Source organism: Xyrauchen texanus, chromosome 1, assembly GCF_025860055.1.
Source record: "Xyrauchen texanus isolate HMW12.3.18 chromosome 1, RBS_HiC_50CHRs, whole genome shotgun sequence".
Classification (NCBI taxonomy): Eukaryota; Metazoa; Chordata; class Actinopteri; order Cypriniformes; family Catostomidae; genus Xyrauchen; species Xyrauchen texanus.
In genome coordinates, this window is record NC_068276.1 from 60,576,535 (window position 1) to 60,593,714 (window position 17,180).

Genomic DNA, 17,180 nt, shown 5'->3' on the forward strand with positions numbered 1-17,180 from the left:
GTATGTTACCTCGTTGTCACAAGACCTCTATTTTCTCTGTTTAATTTGCCATGTGGCATTGAGTCATCATCGGAAACAGTTATTATTGTGTTATATTGGTCAGACTTTTGGCAGTCCGATCAAATAATGAGTCAAGAAGGAGATTTAATAAATGGTAGTTGATATTACCCCTGCTTCAGATTGGGTGCACCAATGGTTGATCAATGATGTGACGCTAATTTACTCAAAAATATATTAAAAAGCAGTTCACACAAGACAGTTACTTGAATAGACTTTGATTGTGAGTTTTCCAATTCAGGTACAATTTAAGGTATTTTAGGAGGTATGAAGTCAAAAATGTCTAAGTGGTAAAACCATTAAGAGAGTACAACAAAACGAATCTAATCAAAATAAAAGTCTAATTAAAAGCTGAAATCCTTAAGAAAATAAATATTGCCATAGATTGTTATGAAATAATATTTTTTTATTAATAATACAAATAATATACATATATATATGGGCTGTCGATTTAACGTGTTAATTCAGTGCGATTCATTTGACAAAAAATAACGTGTTAAAAAAATGTACGCAATGAATCGCACCATACTATGGAAGATTCCTGAGAAATGCACGCTTGTAGTACCACCTGTTTACTCCAGGGGGCAGTAAGTGAAACTTCAGCTGTATGAGCAACACACAGTTTATACAGTGAAGAAAACAACCCTTCAGCAGCATGACACAAACATGTGTTACGTTCTTGCATTCAAAACACTTGAAGGAGCTCAAATCCGAACAAAGGGATCTCAAGATGTGTTTGAATATTGAGTATTAAACTATATTTAACTTGACACAGTGAATTAAAAATGTATGTTTATGACGCAACACACCCGAGACGCTACACAAGCATGTCTGACACAGGTGTAAATTGACGGGTCCTTAAACAAGCCCTCATAATAAATCTCCATCTGATTGACAAATTCACTTGTGTAATGGATTGATGTGAACTGAATTTTTTAATATTTAAAGATAACTATGTATAATTATATATTGATATAAATATGTATAAACATTATATATTGAATTATTGTTATATGAGGGGCTTTCTCAGCAAATATTTGTATATGCGATTAAATGCGATTAATTAATCGGGACACCATGTAATTAATTTGATTGTGTTACCAACATGCCGATATTTTGACATTTTTTATAAAAACTCAAAAATGTATGATTAAGTTATGCACACACTTGTTTTCAGTGACATTATTTTAATAACTTTTACTTGATGGTTACACCACTTTTATATATATATATTTTTTTTTCTTCATTTATTTAAAATGCTATAAAATGTTTTTCAAAATATTATAAAACGATCATGGACTCAAGGATTACATTTCTATGAACGTGTGATTTAAACTAGATTTTTAAAAGACATTTTCCAATGAGCCGCTTGTTGTTGGAATATGCATGTGTTGGTGCATTATTTGTGCTGTGTATCACTACAGGTCCACACTTCGTGGAGTATCTTAGCTATGAAGTTACACCTGAGTGTTGTGTTCGACTGAAGTGTAAGGTGAGATCTTGCACATAAATATACAGAAACTGTAAAACGTTGTGGTTCTACATCAACAGCACACTTCTGTTTCTTTATTATAAGCACAGATGTGTATCACTCTATGCTTTAGGTTGGTAACATGAAGAAAGACTCCGTGGCCCTGTGGTATAAAGATGGACGTGAAATTAAAGTCAGTGAGAAACTGGATTTCTCTGAAGGAGTGCTGACTTTGGAGATCACCCAGGTGAGAAGGATGTGTCTTTCAGTCTTCCCTAGTTTTCTATTTTTGTCTTGCTTACGTTTGTCTCTGCTTTTTTGCTTTCGTGGGTCTGCCGTGACCTGCAGCACCCAGCGCAGGGAGAAAAGCTCGGCTTTTCAGATGTGTGTTCCTGTAGTGTTAGATACTGCAGGTGTTTAGGGATGGGACTCTTCTGATCGGTGTGTGTTTGTTTATTGGTGAATGGCAGATCTCGAAGAAGGATGCTGGAATTTATGAAGTGGTTTTGAAGGATGACAGAGGCAAAGACTCCTCCACACTCAACCTCACTGACCAAGGTACATGCATTGCTATTACACTTGCAAAGATATCTCTCAACACGTTTGACAGCTTTATGACAATTCTTTTAGTAACGCTCATGTAATGTAATTCAAAAGAGATCGCATCTGTGCCATCCAATGGATGACGGATCTTTAGCCACTAAAAAGGTTAAAATTGTACACAAAATTGCTTATTTAAACTTTCTTTTAAAGTTTCCCCTAAAGAGCTTCCCACTTGTTGTCTTTGTAGCCTTTATCGCTAGACCTGCACAGAATCTGCATCCTTAGAATTCTGCAGAATTCCAAATTCCAGCATTCTTAGAATTCTACACATTCCACACCTATTGCATATTAAATATAGAACAGAATAATAGAATATTCGCTTATTTGACCATGTGTTTAGCTGCCAATAAGAGTGAAGTAGTCTCAGCTCTGTCTACCACAATTTTTGAATAATTATTAATTTTATTTTTCTGTTGTCTGTTTTCCAGGATTCAAAGACTTGATGAATCTGGTCTTCGGTGTTATTGGTAAGATTTCCCAAGAAAACTCTCTCTTCGCTGTATAGTTTTGTGTGTGTCGTTGCAAAATGCATTTAGACATCGTTAGATATACAGTAGTGCATGACAGGGAGTCAAATGTTGCGTCTTTCTGTTTGCCAGCAAACTCCTCGACCCCACTGAAGATCCAGAGCACAGAGGAGGGCATCAGACTCTACTCCTTCGTCAGCTTCTACAACGATGAACTGCATGTCACCTGGCATCACAAGTAAGCATGTGAAGTGTGTAAAGTGCTTTCCTGCCTTCAAGTTCTGCTGGGAAGGTCCTACTTAAGAGCTGCTGAAAAATTAGCCGGGAACTTTAGTGTTTATTAAAAACGCGTGTGTGTTTTCATTTTCAGGGAGTCCGCGATCGCCTTCACCGAGCGCATTAAGAGTGGTGTGGTGGGCGAGCAGCTCTGGCTGCAGATTTCTGAGCCCACCGAGAAAGATAAAGGCAAATACGCCATCGAGTTCTTTGATGGTAAAGGAGGTCTGCGGAGAACTGTGGAACTGGCTGGACAAGGTTTGGAAACATATGCTCACATGCTCCTACATACAGTATTCACACATAAACCCTAGTGAGCTGCCTCAAAGTCTGCATGTGCCTACATCAGCCATTCAAGGGGCCATTCACACAAAAAGCGTTGTTGCTAGACACAGCTCAGCAGAATGGAATAGAATGCAGGGGTCTGTTTTTAACTTGACACAGTGTCTTTAAAATGCCCTGCACACGGTAGTGGTCAAAGATGTCCGTCTAGTGCATGGTTATCTAGTTAAACCATTAGCGTAAATGGACACAATAATTTGTCCTGTGTGAACAGCCCCTAAGGCAGCGTCCTAACTGAAATGGATCTGATTTGGAACGCTGTACATGCAATAGACATAAACGAATTAAACAAAATAAAATCTTATTTGAATAAATTGTGAGTCCAGACCACCTAACCATAATTCAAATAAGGTTTATTGTTAGCATGTTGCTAAGCTAACAACGAAATTCTCTTACAAGCATAACAATAATAATTGTACTTAAATTGAACAGTTATTTTGTCGTTTCTGTATTGAATGAAATGTATTCATAATCAGCATTTCCCTTGACTCTATTTACCATCATGGATGCATTTTTCAGATCTCTAATGATAATTGTGACTGTAAATCAAACTTTTATCTTTTCAGCATTTGATGATGCCTATGCTGAGTTTCAAAGACTCAAGTAAGTCCCTTTAAGCTGGAACCGTAGATAATATTCACTGGTGTGGCTGAATATCTAAAGATAATATTGCTTTCTTTTTATTTCATTCCCTCAGGGCTGCAGCCATTGCAGAGAGAAGTGAGTTTATAAATGCAGAAACATGTACACTCATTTAATGCTTCACTACAATGCCGTTGTTTGCAGACAGAATGGGTGTATTGGATGTTTGTAATATTCCTGATTACTCTATTTCTCTCAGATCGTGCCCGTGTGGCGGGTGGCCTGCCTGATGTCGTGACTATTCAAGAGGGAAAGGTAGTGTACACGATTCTCAGCCTTTAGAGAACTTTTATAACTGGGAAATCCTTGATGTAATGCGGTTTTACAACAGGCAAATATACCCTCAAAAACTGTCAAAAGCATCATTTTCAATTAGAGGTCGACCGATAGTGGATTTTGCAGATAGCGATAACTAAGGTGGTCGTTTTGTTTTTAAAATCGATTGATCAATCGATTGAAAAAAAAAATCTTAATCTTTCCTTACTATGACGGGCACAGACACAGAGGCTGCAATAGTCAAGAATGAATAAAATCTCAGATGCAGTTTATTGTTCAACCCAAATCCCAATAATTTGGTGCATAATGTTGGTGCTTTTAACCGTTAACAAGTTAATACACAAGGGGCTTTTATTTTTAAATATCGAGACTTGGCTCTGATACAAGGCTTGCAATGAATATTGGCCAATATATTCACCAGATGAAGAGTTTATACATATATATATATATATATATCGGCATATCTTCAACTTCATATCTTCCTCATTAAACCTCAATTTCACCAGATGAGGTTTAATGAGGAAGATATGAAGTTGAAGATATGCCCATATGAAGTCGGCACCGATTAATTGGTAAAACCGAGGTATCATTGTATCTTTGCTTTCCATACATTACCATCTGTTTCCTTCATTCTAACAGTCCTTGAACCTGACCTGCAATATCTGGGGTGACCCCATGCCAGAGGTCACCTGGCTGAAGAACGAGCGCGAGATGGTTTCGGATGATCACTACATACTCAAGTTTGAGTCGGGCAAGTTCGCCAGTTTCACCATCACCAGTGTCAACACGGCCGACTCGGGCAAGTACAGCATTCTGGTGAAGAACAAGTACGGCACGGAGAGCGGCGATTTCACCGTAAGTGTCTTCCTCCCAGATGAGGAGCACGGCAAGAAGAAAAAATAAATAATAATATATAAATAAATAAAAACAGAAACATTATGATATCATTTATATGTAAAAAAAAACAAAAACAAAAAAGTAAATAAAACTGATCAAAAGTGTATTTTGAAATATTTAGGTCAATGTGGTGTTGACAGTAAAGCCCCTGTATTCATTTACATTATTAATATCTGAAGGTATGTTTCTGGTGGAGTGTAAAAACATCGTGCTAGTATGTTGGTTGTAAATGAAATATGAAAAGTGTTGGTCCAAGCTTTAATCTGCCACCCGCAATGTCAGAAAAATTGCCCTAAAATCAGTCATTATTGTTTTAAGTAATTATAATAATAATAAGCAATACGTAAGTTTTAAAGGAATATTTCGGGTTCAAAAACAAGTTAAGTTCAATTGATCATTTGTGGAATAATGTTGATTTCAAACAAAAATAATTTCAACTCGTCCCTCGTTTACCTAAAAATCATGGTTACAGTAAGGCACTTACAATAGGAGTGAATGGGGCTAACCCATAAACATAAACAAAACACTGTTTCAGAAGTATAGCCAGAAGACAATTATATGTGATAACATGATTTTAGTGTCATAAAATCACTTACTTAAAAGTGTACTCCCTTTTAAAAAAGTTTTACTGCTAAATAAATGAATTGTAAACACATGTATAAAATCATGAGCGCTCACATGAGATGAGGAGGTCATATCAGTGACCTGTTTTATTCTACATGGGGCGGGGGCGCCCTCATGGGGGCGGCCATTTTAGAATCACATGACCAGCTGAATACTACTCGCTCAATCTCAGTATCCGTCTTGTTTTTGGACACTTTCACTCTTGGATTAAATGAATCATGGCTGATTGTGAATAATTTCTACAGCGGCATCTGTGAATGGAAACTGCTGATTTTTAATGATACTGCATCCACACCACTAGGTGTCACTGTAAGTCCAAGATGACAAGTGCAATAAGTTACTGAGTGCACCTTTAACTACTACTACTTTGCTGTCATCGTGACATAGTAGTAACGGTAAACCCAACAAGCAATTTTATCACACTAAAATCTTTTAACCATGTATAATATATATACATTTGAAACAGCCCCATTCTCTTCCGATGCAATATTGAGGTTCCAAGCGAGCCGAGCCGATACTAAATGTGATGTCAAACGCCTGCAGATCACTGATTGGTCAGAGAGAATCGTCACTAGCAGCGTCACTGGATTTCGACACGGGACCAGCTAGTTTTAAATAGCTACAGTGATAGCAGTATCATTTGTTAACGCAACTTTCGAATTGTGAAAAGAACCACGCCGTAGTCAAAAAACGAGGGGCAGACGTTCCTCTCGTTAGCGATGAACGAAACAACGCAAAACGAAAATGTCTTTCAGGAAGTGTCTCAGCTGTTCGCTGCACACGGCTACCACCGGACCTACCAACAGTGTAGGGAAAACTTAAAAAAATCTTCTAAGTGACTACAGAACTATCAAAGAAAAGTGGAAGTGGTTCCACCAAAGGGACGCTATCTAAACCGGCGAGCAATGGGAGGGAGAGCGCACTGGACTCAGCCAAGATGGAGGACGGTACGTTTTGTTATGTTAACTCTAAACTCTGCTTGAAAGCTTCACTTTATTTAGTTGATCAGCTACTGAAAGCTTCTAAAACATCCAGGCCAATTTAACTGTTACACTTGTGTAAAATCACCATCAACAACTGCTTTATGCAGCACAATGAGCTAGCAGCTAACAGCTAGCGGTTGTGTTATGGTTTATTGTTTTGTGTCGCATTTAAGATGATTTCACAGCAGTAGAGGCGGCGCAACTATAATCCTACCCACGTTGAGGCGGCACTAAACTGCAGTGGAAACGCAAGCTAAGAAGAGTCGAACCGTAACGTGCCGTGCTAAAGTGCCATTACTGTTACTGCAATAAACAATAAATAAATTAAACAGTTTTAAAACGAGAGAAGAGTAGAAATGATTTTCTGTGGTAAACTAATTATGCCACAAATGTTGTCAATTGAGCTGAACTTGGAATAAACCCAGAACATTCCTTTAAAGAAGTGCTTGAGTTGCGTTAGTCAAACAAATGTGAACCCCAGAGTGGAGAATGGTTGTACTGTAGTTTGAACTCCAGGTTGTATTTTGAGTGGCTTTTCTAGTGTTGTAGTTTTAATGAAGAAACAGATGCACTGTGTTGTGCATGAAAGTTTAACTGTATTGAGGGAAAAAGTACATTTCAATATTGTTTATCATTATTCAGTCCAGAAAAAGAAGGCTTAGAGTGGGACACATTCCCTATGACTTTTACATCCAATTGTCAATATTACAGTCAATATTGTAAAGAATATGTATTGGTTGTTGTCCCCCAATTCGTCTCTGACAGTGGTTTTCAACTGGTTTTGCTTCAGGACACTGATTTTACATTGGACATCATGGCGGCCCAATACAGTCCCAAATGGTCTGGGAGATATTTTCTTTTACCTTGCGTAGTTTTGTTCATGGTTTTTGAGGATGAGGGCATGTCACACAACCTATCCATGTGGGCATGGGTAGAGTTGATTAGCCTAATTATTTAGCTATTTAGCTATGCACAGTTATATGATTAGTTGCACTTTATTATTTGCATTTAGCATAAATGTTTCCTGCTTTCTATGACCCGTTTCAGTACAGACCCGCGACCCATTTTTGTGTCATGACTCACCAATTTAGAACCACTGATCTGTGACGCTTCACGTTCCTAATAAATCACTGCACGTTTATAACTGTATCACTTCCTTGCAAGGAACTTTGATCACATCTTGATGCATTTATGACTTCACTTCCTGTCCTGTTTAATGACTTCCTCTGTTATTTCCAATAAATGGAGTACATGTTCCTTCACCTCTCACTCTCTCTCTCTGTGATTCCAGTGTGCGTGGTTGTGGTCACTTTCCCTTTTCATGTTTTTCTCACTTTTTCCTCTGTCCTGAATCCTGTAACTGAGACTGATGATGTTTTCCCCTCACCTGAACACCTGGATGTCGCCATCACCAACTTCACCCTCAACTTCACATCTGACTTACACTCAGAAAAACAGAATTTACACATTTTGTCGTTGCATAACCTAATCAAAATGTATCGAATTAAGAGACTTTAACATGTCTTTATAAATCAAAATGTCATTTACATAAAACTATAATCATGCACAGTTTAAAAAACATCCATGTTGTTAAATAATCTTTTATAAAGAACTATTGGGAGCCTATATAGCCTCTTGATACATGAAAACAGACAATTCAATTAGCTGTAAACTAAGGCCACGCCCACACTAATCGAAGGCCACGCCCACACTAATCTGTTTTTACTTAAAAACTCTGTTTTCAAGTTTTGAAATTCATTGTTTTCTAAGGCTTGTGGAACTAGAGGCCGTTTTCAAATGTCCCAAAAGTGGAGGAAAATGCCATTCCAGTATGGATAAGGGGTGTAAACACAGTCAGATTTTTACATTTACATTTATGCATTTGGCAGATGCTTTTATCCAAAGTGACTTACTACAGGGACAATCCCCCGAGCAACCTGGAGTTAAGTGCCTTGCTCAAGGACACAATGGTGGTGGCCGTGGGGTTAGAACCAGCAACCTTCTGATTAACAGCCCTGTGCTTTAGCCACTACGCCACCACCAATCCATAATAAAATCAATGCGTTGTGTGGACGTTGCCTGAAAACACTCTCTTACCACTCTTAAGGACTGCATACTTTGGATACGATAACAGTAGGAAACCGAAAATGTATTTGTGTGGACGTGGCCTACAACATTTTAAAATAGCAATTCTACATGTTATAAAAATCATTTTAATCTCTATTAGCGTGTCATTCACTGTTAAGTAGGAATACACGATATATTGGTGGTGATATCGACAATGGTGTGCATTGGTGCATTTCTTCCTACGAAACCGAAGAACGAACGGGTGTGTCGTCATTTAGAACAAAATCTGGCCAAAAGGTGTTTTTGCATCTGTTTCGGTGGTTCATAACAGCTCTTACCAGCTGCTAAACACCTTGTGACTGCCATTGGTCAAAGATATTGGTTGGTGTGATCTGGAGCTCCACCTACCTTGAGGCGATGGCTAATTTTGTTTATATTGTTCAGTCCGAGTCAAAATGAGTAAACATGAGCACATCGATATGCAGAGTTATTAGCAAACTGGTGCAAATGTACCTACAGATCTGTAGGATCGTCCGTTTAGAGTCATTTACCAAGACCAAGTCATGTGATTTTTTTACTACTAAAGGAATCAAATCATCTCAAATACTCTCAAGTGCCCATTCACTCATGTGCCATCTGCAGCAATAGCCATTCACACATCTGTCTAAGCACCGTAGCATATGCCTCTATCACCATCGCTTTATCATTGTTCTGCACATTAACACTTTTATACACTCATCTTTGTAATGGTATCAGGTTCACAATACATTACAATGACAGAGTGTAACCGGTGCATATTATGGCTGCGTGTAGCATGTTAGCACATTAGCATCAGGAATTCATAATGTAAATTATTCATATCTACTACATATATATTACTTTAAATCATCATCGAGTGGTTAAAACAGCTTCTTTTACAGACCTTGTGTGAATTCTACTCAGAATGAGGCATAAAGTCACGACACATTTTTAAGGTTTTACATGTAGCGTCCTCATAATGAAATGTGCTTCTAAATGCCTCCCACATCGGTGTGGCGGGTATCTGAATGTTAGGAAACGGTATACCGCTGCTCGTCTGAAGAACTTCTTTTTACCCCCTGAACAAAGAAGGAAGAAGAACTTCTACGGAAGTAATAATATCAGGTGATCCCATATTATTTGACAGATTACAGATTACATGTCAACAGATTATATGTCATCTAGATTACATAATCAGATTACAAAAACCCATTACTTGTATTTAGAGTAAATTCGATTTTAAAATACTCAACAGATTACAGTTCATTTTTATGGATTACATGATTACATATTAATTAGGCAATGTCTGTAAATGATATATAATTTATAGATCCCACTAATAGTTTTATATATATATATATATATTTAAAACTGTTCATTCTGTATCACCCTACTGGTGATATACTGTACATTAGACCATGCCTTCTCATGACACATAATGACCTTCACTAATTATTGATTTTGTAAGTCTGAACAAAACATATTTTACTAAGACAATAGTAAAAAAATCCACTTTTAAATAAGAAAATTTCACACCATTTGTTCTGCCATGATGGCTAAGATAAATGTGTTTTTGTGTTTCTTGAATCTTTAAGCGATTTTTATTATTTTACTCAGTTTCAGACAAATAGAGAGTGCAACACAGAAATCACATCAATTCTCATATTTTGGTTCATTATATTTTCTTCAAATGATTCATTCAAGTTTCTGAAATGCATTTAAGCAACATTATGTCAAAATAGTCGAGATTATCCTACTCAAATGCACGTGACATCAAATAAACAAGAGTTAGGTCAAAGGAAATCTCAAAGTAATCCAAAAATAATCATATTGGAATACCAAAAATATAATCCAAGAGATTACGGTACTGATTGCAATTTTAGTCATGTAATTTGTAATCAGTACCAGATTACAATTCAAACGTAATCTACCCAGCACTGTTTATTATTATTTATTATGATTTATTTTTATCAAATTGTATAGGTGCCTCTGCCAGGTCTCATATATCTCAATATTTCGATGTCTGATGACATTTGAAGCATTTAAAATTCTAGACTGGCGCTTTAGTATAAATTTAAATGAATTGGCCAAAATGTGTCAAACTCATGAGCATTTGGGAAAAGAGTCATTGTCAGTTCATATTGCAATTGATCTCACACTAACAGTTCATTATTGTTGCCCTGTACTCAGTATTACATATTAACATATTATTTAAACAACAATGGATACAATTCTGAAGTGTGATCCATTGCCACATTTTCAAACATACACTGTATGTGTTTCCATTTTTTCAAGTATCTGCATTTATGTGTTGGCATGTTTGGACTGTGACATCTCTGAGATAAGAACACATGATCAATTCATATTATACCTGAAGTGTCGAACTCAGTGGACATTTAAGATCTGGCTATAAATACAAAAAAAGGTTCATTTGAGAACTGGATCAGTGTAACCTGTGTAATCTGTGCCTCTTGTCCTGACTAGTTGAAAGTGACGGAAAGCATGGGTGATTTTGGTGTTATTTCATACCTCGCTGATGTGGATGGAAACGTGACTGTAGGTCCTTCGACTCCTGCATCCACCTGTCGTTCAGCAAAGCAAGCCCCTCCTACCCCAACTCCACCAAAATCAGCTACCCCAATCCCCAAAAATCAAACTCCCATTACACCAACTCCTTCAACCCCAGTTACTCCAAATCCACCAACACCAATCTCCATGACCCCGATCCCCCAAAATTCAACCCAAGTTACTCCAAATCCAACAACACCAACCTCAATGACCCCAATCACCCAAAATCCAACCCCAGTTACTTCAAATCCACCAACCTCAACGACCCCGATCCCCCAAAATCCAACCCCAGTTACTACAAATCCACCAACACCAACCTCAATGACTCCAAACGCCCAAAATCCAACCCCAGTTACTTCAAATCCACCAACCTCAACGAACCCGATCCCCCAAAATCCAACCCCAGTTACCCTGACACACGAAAGTCAAACCCCAGCTACAATCCCAACTACACCAACCCCTCAGCTTTCCACTCCCAACCCAGATGAGAAATCCAAAAATGAGGCAAAAGATGATAAAGGGAAGGCAACGATGTGGAAAGGTAAGGATAGGTGCAGAAAATCACCGATTTTTTTTACATTTACTGTATTCAAACAAACAAGAGAATGTTCAGAATGAGTTTTGTTTGTGAAGTGAGTGAGTGATGGAGCAGATGTGATTTACAAGCCTTGTTTCATGCAGACTCTGTAAGTCTGAATCAACCTGCTGAAGAGGCAGTTGAAGCTGCTACAACAGAAGCCACACCCACTGTCACATCTTTATCAGATCCGGCACCAGAGCCCAACCCAGAGGAATCGACTTCAGTTCCTGAAACTGCAAATGAGGAATGAGAGTGTCTGACAAAGAAAGATATTTAGAAATGCTTAAGAACATATAATGACCCTAAAATAAGCCACAATTGTACACCCTTTTGGGAGGGTCCTTGTGCTATATATCTTTAAATTAATACCACTTTATTTTATTATCTTATGCAATGACATTCACACATTTGTATGTGTATTACGTGTTCAAATACTTTTTGTGGACACTGTAGTTTAACTAAACACGTATTCATGTTTTTAAAATTAGGTATAGGGATTTGATCCATGTTGTTAATATTTTAGAAATTAGAAGGTGCTGTAAGTGAAAGACAGGCCCCTCATTCCAAACCCACTCTCTACAAACTGACTGCTGTTAAACTGGCGCTCTCAGCTTCATGCTGCCCTGTGAATGCACAGAAGCCAGAGACTATTTAGCAGAGATGGGTCACTTCTATTCAAATGAATGAGAGAAATTGGAATGCCCATTGACCGCAGTCAATGGATGTAGAAAGGAAGTCCCGTCCTACAGGTAAAATAGCCAATCACCTTTTAGATGCAGACATCGTCTGACAATCCACTCATGCGCAACTAAACGCATGCACATTAGCAATACAAGCCGGGTAAATTTGTTTTTCAGTGTGATCTGAGGTAAAGAAGCACAATTTATGATATCAGTGTTGTCAGATTTTACAGCTGATTTGAAATATGTTCTTTTGATCGTAATCTTGACCAACCCTTTAGGAGAGTTTGGTCTTTCCCCATTGAAGTAGATAGGAGCTGCGCTTGTATGCCACTTGTTTACGTAGAAAGTAGCTGCCCAAGAGCATTCCAGAGATCGCCGCCGAGTGACCTGACTTGCTAAAAAGACTTGCAGAAGTGCCTCAAAGTCTTCTGATTAGCAGTAACTGCCTGTGGCACGGGTGCAATTTGTTTCCGCTGTGCTTCGCGAGAGGCTTAAGCGGTTTCAAACAGGTTTGATATTTCATGGCACCCAATTCAGTGATTCAGTGAATCCCTAGATTCACTAGGGACATTTTCTCTGTGTCGTTTCATATTATTTACAGCATCTTTAAAACGGTTGTTTTTGTTGTAATTGTGGAGTGTTTTCTGTGTTGTGTTCCACGGAAGGCTTGGTACATACCTGTAATAAATGATGTGACCTAAATAAAGCAGTTCACTCTCTCACTCAGTCACAGACAGCTTGACTAGGACAAGTATGTTTCTTTATCGTGCGTTCAGCCAGGCATATAACTCAGAAATCCTGATGGAATTCAAACACACTGAATGAAGGTGCTGTAAGCGATTGACACATCCCCTCTCTCCAAAACACTGCCCTCCGTAGACAAGCGCCCTATCCTAATACCCACACTTGCAGTCTTCTTGATACTTAAGTGCGTGTGCATGCTGCTTCAAGTAAATCAAGACTGTCCCATGTCTGAAACATGCCAAAGCTCAGTCCACTTAACACACACTACATCCACATTAGCCCTTATATCACTTCGGAGCAGTCTTTCAGGCTAAGTGTATCCCAGAGTTTGTCACGTTCAGGAGCCTACACCCCATCTACCCGAGTGTAACACAGTTAAGGATCGGCAAGGAGGAGGCGAGAAACGGCTTGTCAACTTAAATAATCGTTTAATGAAAACTGAACTCAAAATACACAAATATTAAACAAACACACACACGCGACGGACATGCCCGTTATTCTCTCTCTCGAACCATCGTCACTGGCCGCCTTTATCCCTCGCATTTATTCCGACCCAGCCCCGCCCCCCTCCGCTCTACACTCCTCCGGGGTGCCACCGGCATGACGTACATCCCCCCCCCTATCCCTGGGGTGGGGTGTATCTTGCGTTCCGTGTGGTCATCCCCGCCTTCCTCGCCCCGGGAGGAGACAGGAGGGGAAGACAACAACAACAAAGAAAACAAAATAGGCGAGGGAAAAGGCCAACACGGTGCGAAAGAGAGAGAGAGGAGAGAGAGAAAAAGCTCACTCACCGGTTCTCTGATGTACCGTCGCGTGGTCCTCGAACACTCCTCCACACTCAGGCGGACGACAGCCGCTCCAACCCCGGGTGAACCGGAGTCAAACCTCCGACCCCCAGCGGGCAGAACGCCCCTCCGCTTTTCTGGCAGCAAATGGGGACACTCCTCCGCCCCTGGCAGCGGCCCTACCGCTCCGGGGAGTTTCTTCCTTCCTCCCCTCGTGGACGGCGGTCTCCCTCGACCCCTCCGCATCTCTAGGGATGGCAGGGCACTCCTCCGCCCCCAGCAGCGGCTCCCTCGCTCCAGGCGGTCGGGGTATCCAGTCCCCACTTGCCCTGCGGACGGCGGCCATTCCCCGCAACCTGGCAGATGGCAGTGGCGCTCCCCTGGGTGGACGGCAGTGTCGAGGACTCTGCAACAGGCATCCCTCCTCCTTCACGGGCTTTCGGCACCAATGTAACACAGTTAAGGATGGGCAAGGAGGAGGCGAGAACCGGCTTGTCAACATAAATAATCGTTTAATGAAAACTGAACTAAAAATACACAAATATTAAACAAACACACACACACACACACACGACGGACATGCCCGTAATTCTCTCTCTCTCGAACCATCGTCAACGGCCACCTTTCTATTCCGACCCGGCCCTGCCCCCCCTCCGCTCTACACCAAGTGATCAGCATATTTTCACCATGATGACGACAAGACAAGCATTTCAATGTGAGTTATTGGATAGGATGGACCGTTGTCATCTCCCAGGCAAATACAAGATCTGGTGTTACCAATTTACATCGTATCATCGCCTGATGTGCGAGATCACTGCAGCAGTCGCATGTATAGACACCAAGGCTAACAGTTATATTAGGAAGTTGCTGGGCTTGCCACATTGTCTTTCAGATGTAGCATTGTTTGGAATAAAATGCATTACAAATGCCACTAAAGTCCATCACCCTGGCTTACAAGCAGGAGAAGACCAGACTGTTCTTAGAATTAAGGGAATTGACAGACCACTCTTTGAGGGCTAGTCAAGTCTAGGTTTGAACAGGCCATTCTTGGAAGAAAGAGGAGGTTGTAAACAGGCCGGTTTAAGACTGTAGCAACAAGAGATTTTTGGAAGAACCCAATCAGGAAGAGCAGGACTTGGATGGGAGATGGCTCACAAACTGTGTCCTGCAGCCTCTAAAAAACAGGGGAAAGTGTAGGTAGTGACAGAAGTAGTGTCTAGGATGGAAGAGGAAGGTATATGATTAGAGCAATCAGCCGGCAGCAGCAAGGGTGCTGGACAGTATGGGAGGGTACATCTGATAGAGTATAAGGCTGGGCCCCCAAGGTACCCCAGGCCAGGTTAAATTTATAATAAGATCCACCTATGATATACTTCCATGAAGGGAGACATCCCTAACCGCTGCCCCACCATCAGGAGAAGTTTCGGGATTAATGGAGCGAAAGATCTTCGATGGGTGGCTCCTGGCTGATGACCCCCGTAGATGAGTCGTGCAGCTACGGGGTCATCAGAAGGTACTGGTGGAGGTGTGGCAGGCAATAATGCCCAGCAGGTTTAGACAGTTACCCGTGCATCTGATTATTCATTCTAATCAGATAGTAAAATGTTAGTGAAGCATATGTTTTTTGTTGTATATATGAATATATTCATCATAAAACATAATGTTCACAACTGGTTGGGATGTCTTAATAGCAGCATCACAATTACTAAATATGTATTTATGTGTATATTTATATACCTCTTTGTTATCTTTCTTGCCTTATCACCTTATTTTGTTTGTTCTCACTTGTGATTTTGGTCATTAATCAGCCATTGTGGCATATGGGATACCATTTAGTAAATGTTGATTTAAAATAAAAAAATGTAATGTTATTAACTACAGTGCTACCACTGTTTCTGTCTCATCTGTACATGCATATATGTAATTAAAGAATATGTTTGAATGCTTTTTATTTGTTATATGAAACCACATACCTATAAGTTGTGTAGAGTAGTCTTTGGTTGTCTTTTATAAATGTCAAACCAAAGCATATCATTTAAAAGCTTTGTAGCAGTACAGGGAACCGAGGTTACGTATGTAACTGAGACGTTCCCTTATGACTCGGTACACTTGATATTGCGTTCTGCTAACGCATATGGGGAACAGAATCCCATCACACCGCACTAGACCACATAAACTCCTAGAGAGGAAGCATGACATTGCAGTTTCACGGGACGGTGACCAACATGAATATGCCACAGTGAGTGACCCTCATGTTGGGCCAGGAGGGAAACTATAGTCATATAGTATGAATTAACCCCTTCAGTCGGGAAGGAAGTTTATTTATTATGAAAGTGTTTGTGACTTTATGGTGAATTGCAACTGCCTGAATGCAGGTGGTTGTGTAAAATGATGGGGGGCCCATACCTAAAGAGAGGGGCATAAGTATACATTTGGAAAAATAAATATCAAGCCCTCTAAACAGAGAGGACTTGTGAAGAGAGAGGTGTTACATCTAGGTTGTAAAACCTTGTGAATGTGTTTTGAGAAGACCATCCTGTTGCAAAACATATTTCTTGTAAAGACACACCGTTTGTCCATGCCCATGAGGAGGCCATGCCTCTAGTTGAGTGTGCTTTAACACCAATTGGGCAAATCTTACCCTGCGACTCGTAACCCAGGGCATAGTAGTGCCCATACAGGGCATACACGCATAAGGCCATTTGGTATGTTTATAACATGATATAATGTGCCACTCACCATTGGGAAGTGGTTGTGCAAAATATGTGGGCTTTGAAGTGGGATAGCCCTCATTGCCTGTGATTGTGGCTGGGTAGTGACGTAGCTCTCAGCAATTCCCAAAGCCTCCGAAAAGGCTGGCTAGAGACACCGGAGCATCAAATAGAGCGACACCAGGTTGCTCATTGACTTGCCAATGGCACACACAGTATCAGAATATACAATTGCTTATAAAGATATACCACTCCTGCTGAAGCGCTGTGGGGAATTGGGATGCTGGAGCGGCCCGTTCACCAGCAAAGCGTCAAGCAGCGAGGCCGAGTGATGTTCGCCGGAGCACTGCAGGTGAGTGGAGTGTCTTCTCGTTGCCACGAAGACT

General features: G+C 40.1%; 1 protein-coding gene across 4 annotated transcripts in view; it reads left to right on the top strand.

The window, feature by feature from the left end:
* The window catches only part of LOC127638099 (M-protein, striated muscle-like), a 65,682-nt gene extending 50,927 nt beyond the window's left edge, over positions 1 to 14,755 (top strand). For all 4 annotated transcript variants that reach the window (XM_052119577.1, XM_052119486.1, XM_052119650.1 and 1 more), the window contains 12 exons: positions 1,482 to 1,549; positions 1,662 to 1,775; positions 1,999 to 2,086; positions 2,560 to 2,598; positions 2,731 to 2,836; positions 2,969 to 3,132; positions 3,783 to 3,819; positions 3,914 to 3,936; positions 4,058 to 4,113; positions 4,774 to 4,989; positions 11,208 to 11,832; positions 11,973 to 14,755. In XM_052119577.1, coding sequence (XP_051975537.1) covers positions 1,482 to 1,549; positions 1,662 to 1,775; positions 1,999 to 2,086; positions 2,560 to 2,598; positions 2,731 to 2,836; positions 2,969 to 3,132; positions 3,783 to 3,819; positions 3,914 to 3,936; positions 4,058 to 4,113; positions 4,774 to 4,989; positions 11,208 to 11,832; positions 11,973 to 12,121 — 1,685 coding nt within the window. In that variant the 3' untranslated portion in view covers positions 12,122 to 14,755. The remainder of the gene's footprint in view (positions 1 to 1,481; positions 1,550 to 1,661; positions 1,776 to 1,998; positions 2,087 to 2,559; positions 2,599 to 2,730; positions 2,837 to 2,968; positions 3,133 to 3,782; positions 3,820 to 3,913; positions 3,937 to 4,057; positions 4,114 to 4,773; positions 4,990 to 11,207; positions 11,833 to 11,972) is intronic.
* Positions 14,756 to 17,180: the final 2,425 nt, after the last annotated feature.